General features: G+C 37.9%; 1 protein-coding gene across 8 annotated transcripts in view; it reads right to left on the minus strand.

Annotated features, from left to right (window-relative positions):
• rptor (regulatory associated protein of MTOR, complex 1) overlaps window positions 1-20924 on the minus strand; it is a 431784-nt gene that overhangs the window by 208776 nt on the left and 202084 nt on the right. For all 8 annotated transcript variants that reach the window (XR_010893517.1, XR_010893518.1, XR_010893516.1 and 5 more), the window contains exons 5-7: window positions 13713-13871; window positions 13334-13480; window positions 3741-3916 (exon numbers count right to left, since the gene is read on the minus strand). Coding sequence is in view for 5 of the 8 variants with exons in the window: in XM_067374808.1 (XP_067230909.1) it covers window positions 3741-3916; window positions 13334-13480; window positions 13713-13871 (482 nt within the window). In the remaining 3 variants the exon portion in view is untranslated. The remainder of the gene's footprint in view (window positions 1-3740; window positions 3917-13333; window positions 13481-13712; window positions 13872-20924) is intronic.

The following is a 20924-nucleotide window of genomic DNA, read 5'->3' on the forward strand; positions in this document are numbered from 1 at the left end:
TACTGTTGTCTGTGTGTAGATTTTGGGGTGTGTCACTTGATTGTTCTGTGTGGGCGTCGCCGCTGATTGCTGATCAGCGGCAGCTGTGGATCATTACACCTGCCTATATAACGCCTTGTCTTTCGTCTCATGTTTGTCAGATCGTTTGTTGGAGTCCTGGTGTTGTCCCGTTGTTTTCTCGTGTTTCTTGTTTCTGGATTGGATTCTCGTCACTGGTTCCCTGTTTCCTGTCTGTCTCGTTGGATTACTCGTTCTGGATTTCATTCACGGATTCTCACTCGGACACACGGACTCACCATTCGGATTATCATTCATCACGGACATTTCATCGCCCATCAAAGTCCCTGTGTTACCCCTCTCCTGCTGTCTGTGTTGCTGCTGTGTGTTTTATGTATACTTACCTGGCGTGAAGCTCTATTAAAGAGATATTAAAGGTGACCTCGAATAAAAAATTTAATTTTCCTTAGCATAGTTGAATAACAAGACTTCAGTACATGGAAATGACATGCACTGAGTTTCAAACTCCATTGTTTCCTCCTTCTTATATAAATCTCATTTGTTTAAAATACATCCGGAGAACAGGCGAATCTCAACATAACACCGACTGTTACGTAACAGTCGGGGACTCCGCCCCCAATATTTGCATATGCTCATGATCCAGGCCAGGCGGAACCGCCCAGCGGAATCATCGGAAGTTCTGCAGGCAGAATGAAGAAACAAGCCAAGTGAGGATAACAGCGAAAATGGCAGATCATGGAAATAAATGTTATGTTCCAGGCTGTGCAGGGGATGTGAAAACTTTTCATAGTCTTCCTCCAGAAAAAAACTGTCAAAAGGCATGGCTAATGTTTATCTATAACCAGATACCGGAACAATTTAACTCAAAGTTGTTAGTTTGCTCTGCCCATTTCACCGCGGACAGCTTTTCTAACCTGGGACAATATCAAGCAGGCTTCGCTCAGCATTTGACACTGAAGAAAGGGGCAATTCCAACTATATTCCCGCAAGCAGTAAGTAGTGCTTTTATCCACATCTTGGCTGTAGAAACTATTTCTGATTAAATGTAAAGTTTCTTAGTGAGCTAACAACATTAACGTTACTAATAGCTAAATTGTAATCACACTACAGCAGCTGAGTAATAAACATGACACTGCTTTTTTGGTTGGCTAAATAAATCAAATTTAAAATCATTTTCGCGCTACACAGTTCGTTGTTTAGAGTCGTTATTGCAAAGTGAAGAAGCTATCATTGTAAAACCATATAGCGACACATTATTTCAATTTTTTTTTTTTTTTTTACAATGCTAAAAACAAAGTTGCAAATACTGACGTTATGAGTTATAGTGTAAAGTTAACGCTATATGCTAGTTCCATTGACGTAACAGTTACGTTTTGCAGGTTCATACTGAAAATAAAGACTAACTTGCAACTCAGAAACGTCCATGGCCAATCGCAACAAAATTGGTTGTTCCTCTACATCTGCATCTTCGTCAGAAACAGGCTCAAACATATAAGGTTGAATACCAAAACTCTCCATTGTTCACGCCGTACAGTACAGATTTGTTCGCTATCAGTGTGAGCTACTGGAAGGAGCTGAACAGTGAAACAGCCAATCAGAGCGGAGCACCGTATTACTATTCATGAGCCTTCCAAATAAGGCAAAAACAGACCTTTTCATTCTAGGGGCTATTTGTGGGGTTATAAATGGAGCTGTAAAACCATATCTGGACAATTTTCGACCATAAAAAAGCCACATACCCTCTATGTAGATATCAGGGAACAATTTAAAATGTTTTTTTTCAAATCACTCAAGGGCACCTTTAACTTGCAATTGTATCCAGCCTTCTTTTTCCGTGACAATTGTATGTGCAACATTAACAGAGTATTTTGAGTCTCTTTCACACTGGCAAGAAAAAAAAACGCGGTGGTATCGCCGGCGATACCCTCAGACCTGAGAGTGTTAAAACTGAATATGTGGATTCAAATGGAATAAGACATTTTAGGCAAAATATATATAACATGGTCTGAAGATGACAGGATTCAATTTTGGTGAAAATTGGATCAATTGTCTAGGAGTAGTTTGAAAGTATGATTTTAAAGAAAATCAAAATGGCGGACAGGAAGTTTGGCTGACTATGGCAAAACTGGCATCAATGTTCTCAGCATGACCCATCTATCAAATCACGGTAATCGTATAGGCCGGCGACAGCCTATGACATCACTACTAGTGCAACCCGAACGCACATAAGGAGTGCCTAGAGAACAAGTCATCCACTTAACGTCTGAAGGGACTGTTCAGCAGGTGGCCCCGAGGCATGGCAGGGAGACGCAGTGTCTCATTCCCTGTTCTCAGGGAACCATGGTTACATGCGTAACCTTTCGAAAGGGAACTCGCACTGTGTCTTAACGCATTTGGGGAATGAAATACCCACGCCGCCATGCTGAGGGGAGTGCATGCCAAAGAATGGCTGTGACAAATATCAGAAACAATTTCAACTGAAATGCCAAAAAACACCCATATTATAATATATATATTAAAGAGATATTAAAGGTGCCCTCGAATAAAAAATTTAATTTTCCTTAGCATAGTTAAATAACAAGAGTTCAGTACATGGAAATGACATGCACTGAGTTTCAAACTCCATTGTTTCCTCCTTCTTATATAAATCTCATTTGTTTAAAATACATCCGGAGAACAGGCGAATCTCATATATATATATAAAATAAAATGTAGAGAGTGCATTATTATATCACGAGAGCGCATCAAATGCGCGAGCAATCTCTCCTCAAAGGCAGATTCCCTTGCACAAAATTGGACGCGCCCAAGCTCTCGTTCAGATATTACATCTGCGTGCTCAAACTTTGTCCTCCTGCATGTGCAGCTGTGAATCTAGAATTTTCTTTTCTCCAGGATTTAATGTTGCCATAAGCGCAACATTATAGAACCCACCGGCAGAAACATTAATTGCCGCATATGCCAAGTTTGCCAACAAGGGTAAATCACTATTTACATTGCGTAATAGTTGTAAATTCATCTGTCTCACGTATCCCGCACTGTCCTGCAAAGTCACATCTACTGGTGGTGGTGCTATAGATTTGGTCCTAGAGAGTCCAAAAGTGGTGAAATCACTTTTCATTAGCATCACTATAAGTGTTCCAATTTTCATCATTATGTACGTTCAGTTCATAGGACAGCCATAGACGAAAGCTAACATTCCAATAGTCCACCCTCCACCATCCTGGACCTATGATTTTCTCTCATTTAGATATCTGCACCCAATCTGTCACATTACAATTATTCTCAGTGTTAAGCGTGACATGGACATTGAAGTTCTTCTTTGGCAAAATTGCATTTCCTAGTCTAAACACAGGCTTTACTCCCTTCAAACTTAAATTGGAATGTTACCGTTTCTGTCACTACAACTTCCCAAACACACACAATTAAAATTTAAATTAAAAATGTTCACATTATTCACACTTTATTCGTCCTGGTTAACTACTTCATTAAAACATTCCCACGTGGTACTTTTCCTTTTCTTCATTTTGTTTTGTTTTTAATTCTGCTAAAAAAAAATATAATAAAAAAATAATCTCTCTTTTTTCACTGCTCTGGAATACTGGAATACCAAAGCACAAGGGCTATTTTGATCAAAATACCTGGTTTGAGTAGCTCACCATTCAAGTTGTTCATAGGTATATGAGTAAATGCAATTTCATGCATTTGTAATCAACATATCTCACCAACGTAGGGCGATTTTGATTGGTGTAGTGAGGCAGGAGGTGAAGAGGTCAGCAGGGAGGTCAGGGTTCATGGGTAGGAGCTCACTGGCCTCACAGGCTGCCAACTGAATGCAGTTCTTCATGGAGGGAGGCAGGGGCATCTGAGCCAGTGGGTGGTTTGGGTTTATTGCTGCCACCTAGTAAAAGACAAGGAAAACAAATGAGCAGAAAGGTCCTGCAGAAAGGTCCCACATGAATATGAAATTATGTTGTGCCGAAGTCAACATGCAATGTTGTTCTCCCTTACTGATGACTCTGATGTCTGAATGTGTTCAACAGACTTGCAGGGCACAAACACCAGCTTGTGATCATTGGCTTTTTTTTTTTCTTTTTTTTTTTCTCCAGAATCTCTTCCGTGACAGAATATATAACACTATATATAATGTGTTTTTTTAAGACACATTTAGAAAATGTCTGGTTGAAAATGTCTGGTTGAAACTCATGTTGTGGTAAAGATTTACCTCGGAGTAGTTGCAGGAAGCTGCTATAAGTGCTTTTTGTGTGTGTATTGAACTCATTTAAAAAACAAACAAACAAACAAACAAACAAAAACAGGAATGTGCATAAGATGACAATAGTATGTCCAGTGGCAAGCCATTATGTTTAGTGCATCTTAGTGGTGTATATATATATATATATATTTTTGTTCATCTTTTGGTATGCAAAGTGTACATAATGTCACACAAAAGGTGCAAAGCTGTATGAAGCTGTGACAAGATATTATACAAACATTTTAGCTCTTCCTTACATAGCCAACAATGTGACATTCACTATGTAGTTATGGTAAATGAGTAATCAAGGTAGACACAGTATTTGCATGAATGCGTAAAAAAGCCTTTGTCGCTTATATGTTTTCTCATGTATGTGTTCAGACTATCAGATGTCATGATAGTCATGAGGTTTTTTTCAGTCTTCTCTTCCATCTTACATACACCAACCAATGATTTACCAAATAATGGTTACACTATCTAAACCAACATGAAAATTAGAAACCAATTATGGAAATTAGAAGCAAGCCTATTATCTATTATCATAGACTCACATCAAGCTGACCCTTCAAAGACGTGAGATGGTCACAGCATTACAAAACAAGAACAGATTTTCTCCCGTAAAGACTGGATAAACCGAGATTTATCCATACAGAATAGGTGTTGATAGAGCATAATATTGTGATATTCTGTGTGGGGATATTAGGCTCTTTGAGATGAGCAAAATCTGCACAGAACTGATCACCGCTGATCATGCAAAATGCATGCCAGTTAGAAATGTGTCCAACTGTGTGCTGCCTTGCTCTGATGTCATGTGCCAAAAAACTCTTGCAACGGCAAGGCGGCCATGTTAGATTCTATTAGGGGTGGTTAATCTGTCTGATTTCCCGATTCGATTCGATTACGATTATTGAAGTCCCGATTCGATTACAGTCGATTTTCGATTATTAACGATTCTCGATTAGCGATTATTGATTTTCCATTTCACAACAGTAAACGAAAATACACTACAAAGTGATTGCAGTATTAAAAAAAAAGTCAGCTACTCAAAAGCACTTTCTGTGTCTTGTAGTTATAACTTCATAATTATTTGTATGTAGCTTATGTTCTGTAGAACACAGAAATGAATACATCACATTGTGTTGTGACTCATCAAGTTGAACTAAACAATAACAAATAAATGAAAGGCTTATTTCCTTTAGGAAGTAGATCAGAACCAACATACTGTAGAAATTGGACAATTTTCTTCTAGAAAGACAATGTGTTCAGGTGGAGGAAGACTGCAGGTTGCAGTCGAAACATGTCAAGGTAAAGAAAAAGTTTCGGTGGTTTAAATCGGCGCTTGTGACTTAAAGTCGAGTGCTTTTACTGTAATTTAAGCGCGCTCATAATAGAAGCGATTGAGAGCGCGGCTCATGGTTGCATGCATAGCAACGACAGACGCCACTGGAGCGAAAGCGCATTGGAAAGGAGAATGCGGCGCGGACGCGATATGTGAATGCCCCTTAGAACGGCGACTTTTTCTTTGCATATCAGACAGGTAGCAACTAGAGAATAAGAATAAGAATAATTTAGCGGGCCGGATTATGTTTTATTTTTGAGATCAGTTGCGGGCCGGCAGTTTGAGACCACTGATCTAACGTCTTTGCTGCTTACTTGGCGGCCACGGCCAGTGCAGCTGGCATCCAACTTAAAGGTGCATTGCTGCCCCCTACAGTACTGGAGTGTGAAACAGATTAGTGGGGGAAAAAAACAGATGATGACTGCGTGCGTGGCGGTGGGTGGTGGGCCGGCCCGCCGGCCGTCCTGGAGTACCGGACGTTCTGTGATTCTCCAGATCACACAGATGGCCAGTCCGCCCCTGGCTGGGTGGATCGGTTGGTTGCTCGTTCCTGGTTCTTCCATTTTACACACCTGCTCTGGCTGCCGTTACACGCGCTTGCTAACTGGAACTGGGCGCGTTCGTGACGTTCAACTCCCGGTATAACATTTTTTACAAAATAAAATAATGCAAAAAAATAAATAAATAAAAAATCGATTTTTGAAAATTTAATAATCGATTCATACTCGTCCATAACATACTCGCGATTAATCAATAATCGATTTTTTTCACCACCCCTAGATTCTATTGATCGAAAGCGTGATGGGAAACAGATTAACACTTATTGGTTTAAACATCTCAAAAAAGCCTATTTTATCAATACACGGACACCAATATCGACATTTTCAGGGACTGAATTTCGGCACATGATTATTGTGCTGAAAGTATTAAGTATTGTTCATACTTGTACCATAAGCTATGCACTTATAAAGTGGGAAATAATAGGCCAATAATAATAATATTAAATATTTAGCTCAGACTGTAATTTCACAAACAGCACATCTAGCACAAGCTGTGTAAAGGAAGCATGTTCTTGCATATCTCGGCCAATGTTTACATGTTAATTGTGTTCATTCGACATGCAAATGCAAGGCAGTGGCGTGCTATGTTGCAACAAAACTTTTGCTTACAATTAGAATCAAACAAGCTGCCTATATAATGTCTATACTGCCAGCACACTCGTTCATAATACAACACATTTGAAGAACTGGTAAAACGCGTCTAATGTTATAATTTGTTACATTTATATAGTGCTTTCCTTGGCACTCAAAGCGCTTTAAATATTTAAGGCGGGAATCTTAGAAGATTAATTAAAACAACCTTCACCATCATTAACTGAGAGCTCACCTGTTACATTACTGTTACAAGTAATGTACATTACTGGTACGGCAGATTGTGTTTACCGACAGTGGTTTCTGAAAGTATTCCTGGGCCCATTTAGTAATATCATTAACACAATCATGCCGATGAGTGATGCAGTGTCGCCTGAGGGCCCGAAGATCATGGGCATCCAATAAAGGTATTCGGCCTTGTCCTTTACAGCCTTGTCCTTTAAACTGGAGATTTCTCCAGTTTCTCTGAATCATTTGATAATGTTATGCACTGTAGATGATGAGATTTGCAAAGCCTTTGCAATTTGACATTGAGGAACATTGTTTTCCACAATCTTTTTATGCACTTTCACAGATTGGAGCCTCTGCCCATCTTTACTTCTGAGACACTCTGCCTCTCTAAGGCCCCGTCCACACAAAGCCAGATCTTTCCCTATCTGATCTTTTATTTTTTTGTCTCAAGAAATATCTGCGTAAACACGAAACCACTGAAACAACTCAAAACGAAGTAGTATACATGCCAGACCAGTATGTGGAACTGTAATTCTACCAAAGAGATGCACTTAAAACAGCAAATAAGACTTAGAGCATGCGTATAAACCTTGTGTGCTGTATACAAACTTTAGTAAAGCTTAGAAATAACGCTTTATTTTGACTCAGTAGCTTCTGCAGCAATAAACAGGCATCTAGAGTCTGCTATTGTTGTTGTTGCAGTTTTGTGCTGTTAGCGGTGTCTGACTCATTTGATATCAATTCACACAAGGAATTCAAACAATGAACCCTATATGCAAACCTCCGTTGTCCCTAGACTTTATGTAGGTCTATGTTGAAAATATGTAGGCCAATTACAGTGCTCTGCACATGACATGTGGAGAAAAATATATCAACTCACAAGTAGGGTTGGGTGATATATCGCATGCAATTGTCACGCGCATTTCATCAGTAAAGCCGGTTCCCTGATTACCGCTAAATCACCATCACCTGCTTTCAAATGGAGCGGCATTTAATAGACAGAGCTGTAGTTCACTGATAAGCCACACAATATCGTGTTCATTATCGAATTCGATATCTGCGATAATGAACGCGATATTGCGTGGCTTATCAGTGAACTACGGCTCTGTCTATTAAATGCCGCTCCATTTGAAAGCAGGTTTGACAAAATGCGCGTTACAACTGCATGCAATATATCCCCCAGCCCTACTCACAAGCATGTTTTAATAATCATTTGTTTTAGCTGAAACATGAGGGCATTTTATTAATTCTTCCCTGAGTTTTAGGTACATTTTTTTTTAGTTAAATCATAGGGACAAGTTTTAGGAAAGGGTCAGTAGGTCTTAATATTTGACATTTGACTGATTGGTCATACTTTATGTGTCTATGTAGTTATGAACTGGTTAAGTAATCTTCAACAAATCTACACTGATAAAAACATCCTCTCTCTCACCATTTTTTTAAAAGCATTTGATTACACGCAAGCTTTACTTGTGTGTGTGTGTGTGTGTGTGTGTGTGTGTGTGTGTGTGTGTGTGTGTGTGTGTATTATATAAGGTACTTGTTTGCCAGACATCGTGAGAGACAGAGCCATGTGGGGGACTCCCTGCGAGGGGATCCTTCTGCATTAACGTCATTATGGAACACAGTTGTGAATTGTGAATTTTGTTTCCAAATCTGCTGGGGACACTTGATATTCAACAATCTGCCTGTATTGACACCATTGTATGCAAAACGAACTGAGCTGGATGATGACATCTCTGTTTTCTCCAGAGCTGATGTATAGATGAATTAACTAAATTGCTGTGCAGCCAAAATTATTGTAAAGCTGCTTTGACACAATCTGCATTGTAAAAAGCGCTATATAAATAAAGTTGACTTGAATTAGGTCCTCAGTTCCTGTTGCATTATGGAATATTGAAGTGTCCACTAGTCAGATGCAGCAGAAGTATGTCGTTTGTGCTTTATTTGCATACTGTACTAAGCATGTTGACATTCTACTAGGGCTGTCCCCTAATAGTCAACTAACCGTTAGTCAACGCGAAGAGGCTTAGTTGACCAAAATTTTGTTAGTTACTTAGCAGCAGGAAGAAAAAACAAAAACAAAAACAAAAAAAACCCAAAAAAACAGAAAGGGGCGAAGTCATGCAGTCTGTGACGGACAGATCATTAACAGCTGGTCTATGTGGTAAAAAAAAGGGGGCAGGACATCCAAAGCTCACCTATCATTCATCAACCTTATCATCTGAAACATGTACGTAGTAGCAAATTTACATGGCTGCTAAATGTTAACCTAGAAAAATGTGGGCTATGCAAGTGTTTGTGCAGAGTGTGAAAGCTGAATAGAAGCTAACATGCTTGGACCACTTCTCTTCCCCATCTACATGTTATCACTGGGACCTGTCATTTAGAAACATGTTTTTTTCCTAACACTGCTATGCTGACAAACAACTCTGCCTCTCATTCCAGCCAGATGATCCAATGGTAGCTGCTTGCATCTCAGCCTGCCTGACAGACATTTCTTGCTGGATGAAGGACCACCACCTTTCAACCCAACCTTGGAGTTGTGATTGATAATAAGTTAAACTTCACAGACCACATTGATAGAACTGCCCGGTCCTGAAGATTTGACATATACAACAATAGAAAAAACAGGCCCTTCCTATCGGAGCATTCTACACAACTCCTTGTCCAAGCTCTTGTTTTATACAGACTGGACTACTGTAATTCTCTCTCGGCAGGCCTTCCAGCATGCACTGTCCGACCTCTGCAACTGGTCCAGCGTATGTCACACCTCCCTTTATCAATTTGTACTGGTTGTCAACTGCAGTTTGCATCAAATTCAATTTCCATCCATTTACTTTTTATTAATTAAAAAAAAACAACAACAACAACAACACCTTGCTACGTGTACTGTGCTAGACTAACTGCGACTAGTCACTTGCTAAATTAAAGCATCTGCTAAATTATTAAATGTAAATGTCAACACTGAAGAGGTTTAATTTGACCATAATCACTCCACTTAAGTTCAGCAGTTTGAAATCAGAAAGAGAAAGAGGATAGATAGATAGATAGATAGATAGATAGATAGATAGATAGATAGATAGATAGATAGATAGATAGATAGATAGATAGATAGATAGATAGATAGATAGATAGATAGATAGATAGATAGATAGATAGATAGATAGATAGATAGATAGAAGCATCCACACCTAATCTCTCTCTCAGTTACAGCTTGCTTTTAATATTGTTCAGCGTAACTTATTTGAACTAAAACTAGACTTAAATGCTGATAAAACAAAATTAATGTTGTTTTCTAAATATTATTCAATCCCTCATGATCTTCTTTTTTATTACTACTTCCCAAGGTTCGGAGATTGTGTAAACTGTAGGTCTCTCTGGATTTTAATAGATGACGCCTTTGGCCCTCATGTTCAGCAACTGGTAAAAAGATTGAAAGTGAAATTGGGTTTCTATTTTAAAGTCAAATCCTGCCATTCCTTTGAGGCTAAACATAGGCTTGTTGCTGCTACTTTTATATGTCTGTACTGGACTTTTGTGATGTATAATATATATAGCATAACAACAGTATATGTCTGATCCACAACACTGCCTTTGAACAATTATTTAACTGTACTCTTTAAAGCACCTACACAACAACATCTCAGCACAAAACTTCTCAGCACATACACACACTTTCATAACAGTTTATGCTGTTTGCCTATGGATAATTGAGTATCTCATTGTGATTGTGGCTGTGAAATACTAACTGAGGGACAAACTATCGCTGAAAGGGGGAGTAAAACAGGAGAAGAAACAAACCTACAGCAAACCTAAAAATCCTATCAAATATTCATTCTGCAGATAGAAAAAAGTGAGGCAGATGGAGCAAACCAATCTAAACATCATCCCTAAGCAAACAAAAGTGTTTTCTGAATATAGGGCAGTCTTAATCCTCTCTGACCCCTCAGAGAGGGATGCTCAGGGAATGCTGTACTCAAACCAAAAGGCATTTTTATTTGCAATTTGCAAATATCTGCAAATGGTGTCCAACCAATCAATTTATGGAAAACATGCCAACTCTATGTCTGTCTGTCAATGAGTGAGTTCAACGAAAACCTGCAATTGGTTCTAATGGTTGTTTTGCTATTCTGAGAAAACAGGGGATTGAGCTTTTGTTTTTTTATGATTGACAGGTCAGAGAATTAGAGAAAATGGTGCAATTGTGATATAATTTTTCAGAAACATTGCTCTATTATTACAGGAATAGTTCACCCAAAAATTAAAATTCTGTCATCATTTGCGATCATTTACAAACGTTAACTAACGGTAAAGAAAGAGAGAACTTCTGTTGCATGCTCTTGATTGCTGATCATTCACTCAGCACATATGCGTCATATGAATTAAAACTCAATTGTTTTTGCAAGTAAAAGCATAAACTGTCGCATGACTTATGTATAGCGAGTGGTTACCTATATTATTAAAGGAAGGCAGTACAGTAATCACATGACATTTTCAAGTTTTTTTTTTTACATTTTCCAAAGTGCGCACCCAGAAAGCTGCATCTCAGACAGCGCGTGGACAGCCAATTAAATCAAGTTCTCTTTCATGTCTTCTTGTGCTTAAATGGACAAATTCACACACAACTGCCAAAATGCCTGTATAGGCAAGTATCCTTGTGAAACAGTCTGTTATTGTATGTCCTAAGTGAACAGTTGATAAAGAAAACGGGTGTGTAACAGTAGCCTATGTTGGATACATGCAGCTCTTAAAATGACAGCACCCTAATAAACCTACTGCTGTCTTTGTCCTTAATGTTAATCTAACAACAAAAGACAAACCGAAAATCACTCACTGCTCTTTGGTTGAGCCCTGCTGTAGCAGCTCTAAATATTTACTGTGCTATTAAATTAAAGATAAAATATGATAGAGCAATAATCAGAACAGTGAACTTCACAATAGCTCCTAAAATACATTTTAACAGGCATACCTAGACATGAAAATAACTGAAGGAAATATCTATTTGCTACTCCAACTAATTTAATTAATATTATTTTTGTTTCTCTGCCCAATATTTACAAAAATTAAAAATTCAATGAAAATACAGGTATGGGAACATCTGGAATATCTGGAAAAAACAAAGCTTCAGTAGATTTGGACTATTGTCATGATTATGGTCTTGTGCTTTTCTGTCTTGTGTTTAAGTACTTTTATATTGAAGTGTTTTTCAGTTTCCATTGTTTCTATGTTCACTTCCTGCGTTTAGTTCCTTTTGTCTTTCCTGCCTTGTTAGTTTCTACAGTTACCCTTGTTTGTTGCCATAGATACCATTGTTTGTTCCCATTGCAACTAATCACCTTCACCTGTCCTTTGTTAGCCCTTGCTGTATATGTGTATAAATAGCCCTAATGTTTCCTGTAATCTTTCTCAAGTCTTGCCCTACATGGCTGTATGTTTTGGTGTGGTCATTTTGTTCCCTGGTTCTCTGGTCTTCACATTGAATTTATTGGTGTTATTCTAATAATAAATCTCACTATGTATGGATCCATCTCTCCCTTGTTTTTGAGGTGACCCTGAGTTACAACTATAACGCTCAAATTATATGACCACTTTTATGATACTGTCCCTTTTTTTTTTTTTTTTAAAGAACACTCCACTTTAAAAAAATAATTAAAAATAGGCTCATTTTCCAACTCCCCTAGAGTTAAACAGTTGAGTTTTACCATTTTCGAATCCATTCAGCTGATCTACGGGTCTGGCGGTACCACTTTTAGCATAGTTCATTGAATCTGATTAGACCGTTAGCATCTCACTCAAAAATTACCAAAGAGTTTCAATATTCTTCCTATTTAAAACTTGACTCTTCTGTAATTACATTGTGTACTTAGACCGACGGAAAATGAAAAGTTGCGATTTTCTAGGCCGATATGGCTAGGAACTATACTCTCATTCCGGCGTAATAATCAAGGAACTTTGCTGCCGTACCATGGGTGCAGCAGGTGTAATGATATTATGCAACGCCTGTGACCCCCTGCTTGCACAGGAGATGCCGCGTAATATCATTGCGCCTGCTGCACCCATGGTACGGCAGCAAAGTAAAACTCGGTAAAATGGTAAAACTCAACTGTTTAACTCTAGGGGAGTTGGAAAATGAGCCTATTTTCAAAAAAAAAAGTGGAGTGTTCCTTTAAGCTTGACAGACAGAATCAGCACCCACTTTCAGTTATTGGGAAAATGCAGCTTGAGCATGTTTTTAAACATTTTTCTCAGACATAAATAACATATTGAATTTACATTGGACCATGATGGTGTGTGCATGAGTGAGTGTGCATGTGATTGTGCATGTGTAATATCACATACCTCCAGCTCCTGCTCCCTCTGCAATGCAAACTGTTTAAATGACTTGACAATGATCCCTGCGTTAGAGCAGTCATATACAAAGATGGAGGGACTTCCCATCCACGTCTGTAGGTCATAGATGGAGAGAGGGATGTACTGGGTGTAGTTCTGAGAGAGAGAGAGAGAGAGAGAGAGAGACTATTTTTGACAACTAGACTCCAAAACAAGTTTGCAAAACAAATTCACTTTAAAAACTTCAGTAAGTACAAGAGTAACCAAACTACTGCTAATGACTGCTATGTGGTGTGTGGAGAGACTAATATATTTTATATATATATATATATATATACACATACATACATATACATACACACACACATACACACACTTTTTGCCTTACCTTGTTGAAGACCCAAATCTCTCCATTGACGGTGGGTCGAGGCACCCCATGGCCATTATAATGAAAGAGAACACGTTCCTCTTTGGCATTTCTCCGTAGTGAGGTACACAACTTCTTCACCTCATCAACTGTAGGGTCCAAACTCTGCTTATAGCGGGCCTGAAAGAGAGAGGATATTAGATGACAATGACAACCAGAAAGAACATAATTAAATCAGAATGTTTCAGCACAGATCTCAAAACATCTGAGAACTCTATGTATATACAAGATGTAAATTAAAACAGATTGAAATGAATCAACCCTTACAAATAAATCTACTTTAAAGGGGACCTGTTATGCCCCTTTTTTTCCCACAAAATTTAATGTCTCTGGTGTCCCCAGAATGTGTCTGTAAAGTTTCAGCTCAAAATACCCCACAGATCATATATTATAGATTGTCAAATTTGCCTCTATTTGGGTGTGAGCAAAAACATGTCGTTTTTGTGCGTGTCCCTTTAAATGCAAATAAGCTGCTGTTCCCAGCCCCCTTTCCAGAAGAGGGCAGAGCTTTTACAGCTTGTGCTTCGGTTGCTCAACAACAACTAACCTGGAGAATCTCATGTAGCCAAAATGACGATTGTCAGTAACGGTGTTCAGCCTTACATTGTTCAAAACAGAGTTGGACACTGATTGGGGAAACTCAGGAAGAAGTTACAACTTGTAGAATGCAACTGAATGTTCCTGAATGTAGCTGCTGTGGAGTTGATTAAACTCATCGACAAGCATGTGCTGTCATGTATTCAGGATTGAACTGACCCTAGTTTGTGAAGCAGTCAGGCGTAAAAGGACATCATGGCAACAACACTCTACTAGAAAAATTCTTCCACTTCTCTAAAGCAGCCCAACATGGCCTCAGCCCCTTTGTTGCATGTTCCAGGGGGCAGGGTTTATGTAAATTTTGGGGTTTGTGATGTCACCAATATGAGTAAAAGCTTGATGTAGTCCCTACCAGCCGTTTGTTCTAGTCCTTAAAAAGCAATTTCTGTAAAAGAAAATATCTCCCTTTGCATTGAACTTTGAGCTTTGTAACTTTGCAGATGTTTATGCTCAAACAGCAACATTACACACTAACTAAAGTTAAAAAAGTGAAATCTTAAAGGTGCTAAAGAGAATCTTTTCGTCGACTGAGAAACCAAAGACCGTTACTGAGTTTTTTAAATGAGCGTATGCTTAAGAATAACCCCCCTCCTTCGAAGGAACGCCTCCGAAAAGTCGTAAACACTCGTATTGGAACACGAGTGTTTACCACTGGCATTTGCTGTGTTGTGTTAGTGGATTCATTATGTCGGACTCACCGCAGGTAACTCATAATCTGCAGTTGTTACTCCTGTCTCCTGACAAAAACATTGCACGCGGCGCCTGTGGAGTGTGGAAAGTTACTGGAGCGTGCAGCCGCGCTCGTCTCTCACAAGGAACGTCATGGCAGTGATTAACAAGCCAGAGGGCCAATCCACGCACGTCTCTCACAAGGAACGGCACGGCAGTGATTGACAAGCCAGAGGGCCAATTGTTTAAAAAAAAACAATATCCCTGCCATGCGCCACTTCATAAAGTGGTGGGGACAAAATTAATTGGCCATGGCAAAAAAAAAAAAAAAGATCACCATAAATGCATACATCAACCTGCACTATAGACATAGGCTATGGAAATCCCCATTTGGGTCAAAAACCAGTTCATGTCTTGCAAGAAATATCCTACCACTTAAAACAAGCTCACTAAAATCTCCCATCTGTGCACAGTAGACAGACATATGATGAGACAGGCCGGCAGTAATAGCCATCTACTTCTAGATGATTAGATGGAAAAGAGAGAAGGAAAATATAGGTTTGAATATTGACAGAATGAGTTACTCGACTGAACAATTGAGTTTGTATCAGAGCTTTAATAATGCATTCACAGCTATCTTTTCTCACCATCCATGGCTGTTTATGCTGCTGAGAGTGTGTGTGTTAACAGAGTTTAAATAATAATAAGAAAAGAGTCTTGGGAGTGAATGAGAAACAGGACAGAAAACAGTTAAAATTAAAGGCAGAAAAAACAAAAAAATATATGACCATCATTCACTGCACTGAAGCAGATCTCTCTATCAGAATTTTATATTACACTTAATGCCAACTTTTCTAATTTTGTCCCAAAACAATTATTTAATATGAAGTTTATGCTTCACTGGTGTGACTCACAATCTCAGCATAACAAGCTTCATAATAATGTAATAAAACAATGGAAATCTGAAAACCACAGAGGAGGCAAGACACGTATCTGTAATGATGCAGTGTGAAAAATGCCTCATTTTTTCACTGTCCTCTCCAGCTGGTATAAGTATGTGTAATGTGTGTATGGTATTGCATAACTCTTGATTGAGTTAGAGGATGGTGTTTGGGAGAGTGTGAAAACATTGTGTTTAGAGCTCTTTATAACAGCCTCATATCCTCGACATGCTCTACAGGTCAGTGTATGTGTATGTGTACGCTGTGAGTACCAAATGCCTCCACAAGGACAGCAAATCATTGAAATCACCTACATTGTTGGGACCAGTGAGAAACACAGTACTACAATAATGACCATGAGAGGACAAATGTATGTTTGAGTTAATGTCTTATAAAGACATTACAAATGTGGACCTCAGACCAGTTGCATTAAAGGGGATCTGTTATGCCACTTTTCACAAGATGTAATATAAGTCTCTGAATCTGAAGTGAAATGACATGACGTGATGTGTGGCCAATTTCACTGCATTTCACCCATCCAAGTGCACATACGCAGCGAGTATTGAACGCACGCTCCATGAAGACACACCAGGAGCAGTGGGCAGGCGTAACAAGTCCAACTCTAACCATCAGACCACAACTGCCCCATAAAAACGTCAAGGTTTTTTGAGCTGAAATATGTGAAGTTTCAGCTCAAAATACCCCACAGATAATTTATTATAGCTTTTCAAATTTGCCCCTATTTAGGTGTGAGCAAAAACACACCATTTTTGTGTGTGTCCCTTTGAATGCAAATGAGCTGCTGCTCCCAGCCCCCTTTCCAGAAGAGGGCAGAGCTTTAACAGCTCACGCTTCAGATACTCAACAACAACAAAACTGGAGAATCTCACGCAGCTAAAATGTCAGAAATTGTCAGCAGTGGTATTCAGCCTTACATGTTCAAATCGGACACTGATGGACAGACTCAGGAAGAAGTTACAACTTTTAGAATGAAACTGGACATTTATGAATTGTTAGTGGATACATTTATGTAGTTGTTGTGGAGTTAACACTCAAGGGTCGGCCGTCACACCGGCGATACCACCTCAGTGTTAAATACTCAAAATACTCCGTCGATTTTGGACATACAATTAAGAGTTATACACCATTCTAATCTGTGAAATGTTTTCTTTTATTTGTGTACACTCTTGAGTAAAAATAAAATGTTGTGCTTTTTGCAAAATAAAGAAAACTAACATGATGCGTGATCTGTCGTCTCTCTGAACGAAGACCATTCTGATAGTCCTCTGAAAATGAACTTAGGTGAATACTAATCACACAAACATGAGACATATGTCTAAAGAAACATTAAAATGTCAGGTTTTAAATCATGTAAGTCAAACTGAAAACAAATATTGTCTGTTTAAGTCATCTTATTATCCGCTAATGCAGCTATGCCCACAGCTCAGAAAAATGTTTCAAGCTTAGTCAGATTCATGTACTTTCCCGTTTTGAGATGCAGTGAGGAATAATTCTAAATGATTTACCTCAGAGGAAGAGTATGACTGGTTTCAATTCCATTTCGAGGATCAAGCTTGATCAGGTTGAGGATTGTGAATGGTAAGTTTTTTTTTATTCCTAAATTCTTTATTCTAACTGTGATATAGACTAGTGTCTGTCAATATTAAGCCGCAAAAAAGCCGCATTAAATATGAATCCTGCATGTTCTGTGACTCTTTGAGAATGATTCAGGCAGACACGTTGTTTCATTTACTACACATAACTTACATTAGTAAACATGACTTAATGGCTTTTCCCAAAAATATTGCTATACTGAGATGAGTGAAATCGACTGAATATGTAATAAATACTGAAATAAAATGTGTTAGCAACATATTGAACTGCACATTAACATGTATGGGCTCTATAATATGACAAGAAAGATATATAAAATGTCATAGCAATATGAATGTTTAGACAATATTTCTTCGGCCTGTTTTGGACAGATTATGAAGGGTTTATTGTAAAATAGCCTAGTGCCACATCAATTAAGCTTTTGTTAGCAAGGAATGGTTAAAGCTTTGCATCACAGAAATATATAGTATATTCTATACATTGTAATATTTCACAGTATTCTGTATTTTTGATCAAATAAATGCAGGCTTTATGAGCATGAGATTAAAAAAAAAAATAGTAAATGTGTCAAATCTTTTAATGCGTCTCATCTTTTGATGTGTCACATCTTTCATTGAATTTAAAATACAATAGGCCTATACAAAATTTACTTCACATGACAGGGCTCAATGCTAAGGATTTTTTCTACTTGCCCGGTCGGGCCACTGGTTCAAATTTGTGACCCGTCACAGAAACCAGGGACTTAGTATGACTACTTAGTATGCAGCGCTCTGGCTGGCCCCGCCAAAATTTTCACTGGCCCCACAACAAAAAATTAATAAAAGTAAAAGACAAGAAAATGGGCCTATAAAATAAGCATAGTGATTGTTTTCATTGTATTTGTTATATTTAAACTCAACAAATAGGGTTATGACACCAAAAGCTACTAGATTAACTTAAATTTTATATATTGTTAGACAAATAAACAGTAAGTAATAAAATAGTAACAAATAACCAAATTACGAGTAATAGCACAAATAAATACAACAGAACATGAAAAACTTGAAAAGCACCATTTATTTATTTCATTTATATGTTTATAAATGAAATAAATGGTGCTTTTCAAGTTTTTCATGTAGGTTTGAACAGGAGATTTTCAGGTACATAAATTGTAATCTAATGTATAACTATATAACTATATAATAGATTAAACTTTATTAAAGTTTATCAGCCAAGAGCAGTTACAGATGCATAAAAATGTTTTTAATGTTAAAAAATATAATACGTTAAATACTGTTATTTGAAATTATTAAAAAAATGAAGACACTTTAAATGTGAAATTAAACCCGCCAGTAGGTGGCAGTGAATCACTGTTAATGAGTGAATCATTGAGATTCAACCAATTAATTGAAGCAGTTGATTCATTCAGGAAGTGTTGCTCAGAGACGCAAAACAATTCTGTGGACTTTGGAACTATTTTCATTGGCGAAATACAGCGAAACAGGTGATTTGGTGTGTAAAATGTAACTCACTTGATATTACGTTCTTGTTCATTAACTGTACGCTGAATAAAATTAATATCACATTTGTAATCATGCTAATATTTGGAGAAAAAATTGTGCTCTTTGTGTAATATTGGTTAACTATATTAAATTATATAAATATGAAATATATACAGGGATATTTTTGCCTCTTATCTTGAATTCTGGGGCATTCTAAAGGCATTTTAATACACTAGATCACGCAGTGAATGTGTACACTCTAAATATGCACGCGCACTAGTCTAACCTAGACTACGTCAAGTGCATGCGTGCACTCTTGTGTGTTTTTGTTTTTTTTGTTGTTTTTTTTTTTTTTTTGTAAAGTGAGGGACACAGATTGTTAAATCAACAATTAGTTAGATATCACAGAAGATATATAACGCACACCATACAGCACTGGCCCGATCGTGCAAGTGACCATTCTGTCTACTGTCCCGAGTGTCGTTCACACTGTCCCCGGGCCTTATTGTGGAGCCCTGCATGATGAGCAATAATATGTGCATGCATGAGATCACAAAAATCATGTTTTCTGTTAAGAGTGGACATTATTACTAACGTTAATACAATAGCTGATCTGATCCATGCTCACACAAGGTTTTTTTTTTTCTTTTATCTCACAGATTTAATAATCATAGTGACCAGATATTGGCCATTGGACTGCATGCATATGATACTGAGATCACTGACTGGAAGCAGGATTTTTTTCTTTTTCTTTTTTTTTTCTCCAGTGCACCAAACGCCAAATGCCAGGTATGAGGTGTTCACTTACTGTATATCTTTGAACAGGATTTATTTCCAGGTATAACTGTGTACTCAAAATGTGTCTTTGACTCTCATTTATATAGTTAACTATATTCTAAATAAACTACAAGCAAAAAATTATCTATTTCTTTTGTCATTGCATTCTAAGTTCATTCAGTCACATTCCTGACTGAATGGCTTCATTTTGTAGCTCATTAGGGGCAGGGTCTTAATCTCCTCAGGTGTGAATCACGGCATTATTCATGAAGATTCATGCCTCCTCGTATATGGCCGCATTCTAAACAAAAATTGTCAAAATTTAAAATCAATACCTTGTTTTATGTGTCAGAGTAGGCAGAATGATTTTAACATCACTTTGAAGCAAAAACTCTTGACTAAAATATATAGTTCCCAAAATTCTTGTGAAAAAATTTTTTAGTATGTGTTTTGAGGCCTTATTTCAGTGACTTATATTTTTATTTCAAAAACCATGTATATACATAATTCTCTCAAAAATACAAACATGTACATATTTGTTGCTCACATAGTATTGTAGCCTATTTTTTGCTGAATACACTGTAGTGAGACTTTTGTCATTAATGTTTATAAGCATATGAAAAAAGCTCAAATGTTAGGGCATGCCAAAACTACTCCAGGAGCCCAAACCAGCCTCAGACCCCAGACGCTTAAGTTGATTCAACTCATCGACTAACATGTACCATCATGCTAATCTTTTGTGCAAATCCAGGGTTGAACTGACCCTCATTTGTGAAGCATTTGTGGAGATTCATATGTTCAGAACAGAACATCTGTAATGTTATTTATTTATTTTTTGGCGCAGACATCTCCAGCTGCTATAGCGAGGAAACAGAAATGGTGTACTGCTGCGGCTCATTTAGGGTGGTATCTACACTAATAGGGGATATCGTCACCAGTCATTGGCGTAAGAGTAGAGGGGAAATCTGGAATTGCTTGTTTGGAGAGACTGCTTATGATTTATGGGGATTATAAAAAAGGAGTGGTTGGATTTTTACCATTATAGGCTGGTTTGTTTACACACACCGTAGACACACATCTGTGTTCAAACACCT

The sequence above is a fragment of the Chanodichthys erythropterus genome, chromosome 21, assembly GCF_024489055.1.
Source record: "Chanodichthys erythropterus isolate Z2021 chromosome 21, ASM2448905v1, whole genome shotgun sequence".
In the NCBI taxonomy this organism is placed as follows: Eukaryota; Metazoa; Chordata; class Actinopteri; order Cypriniformes; family Xenocyprididae; genus Chanodichthys; species Chanodichthys erythropterus.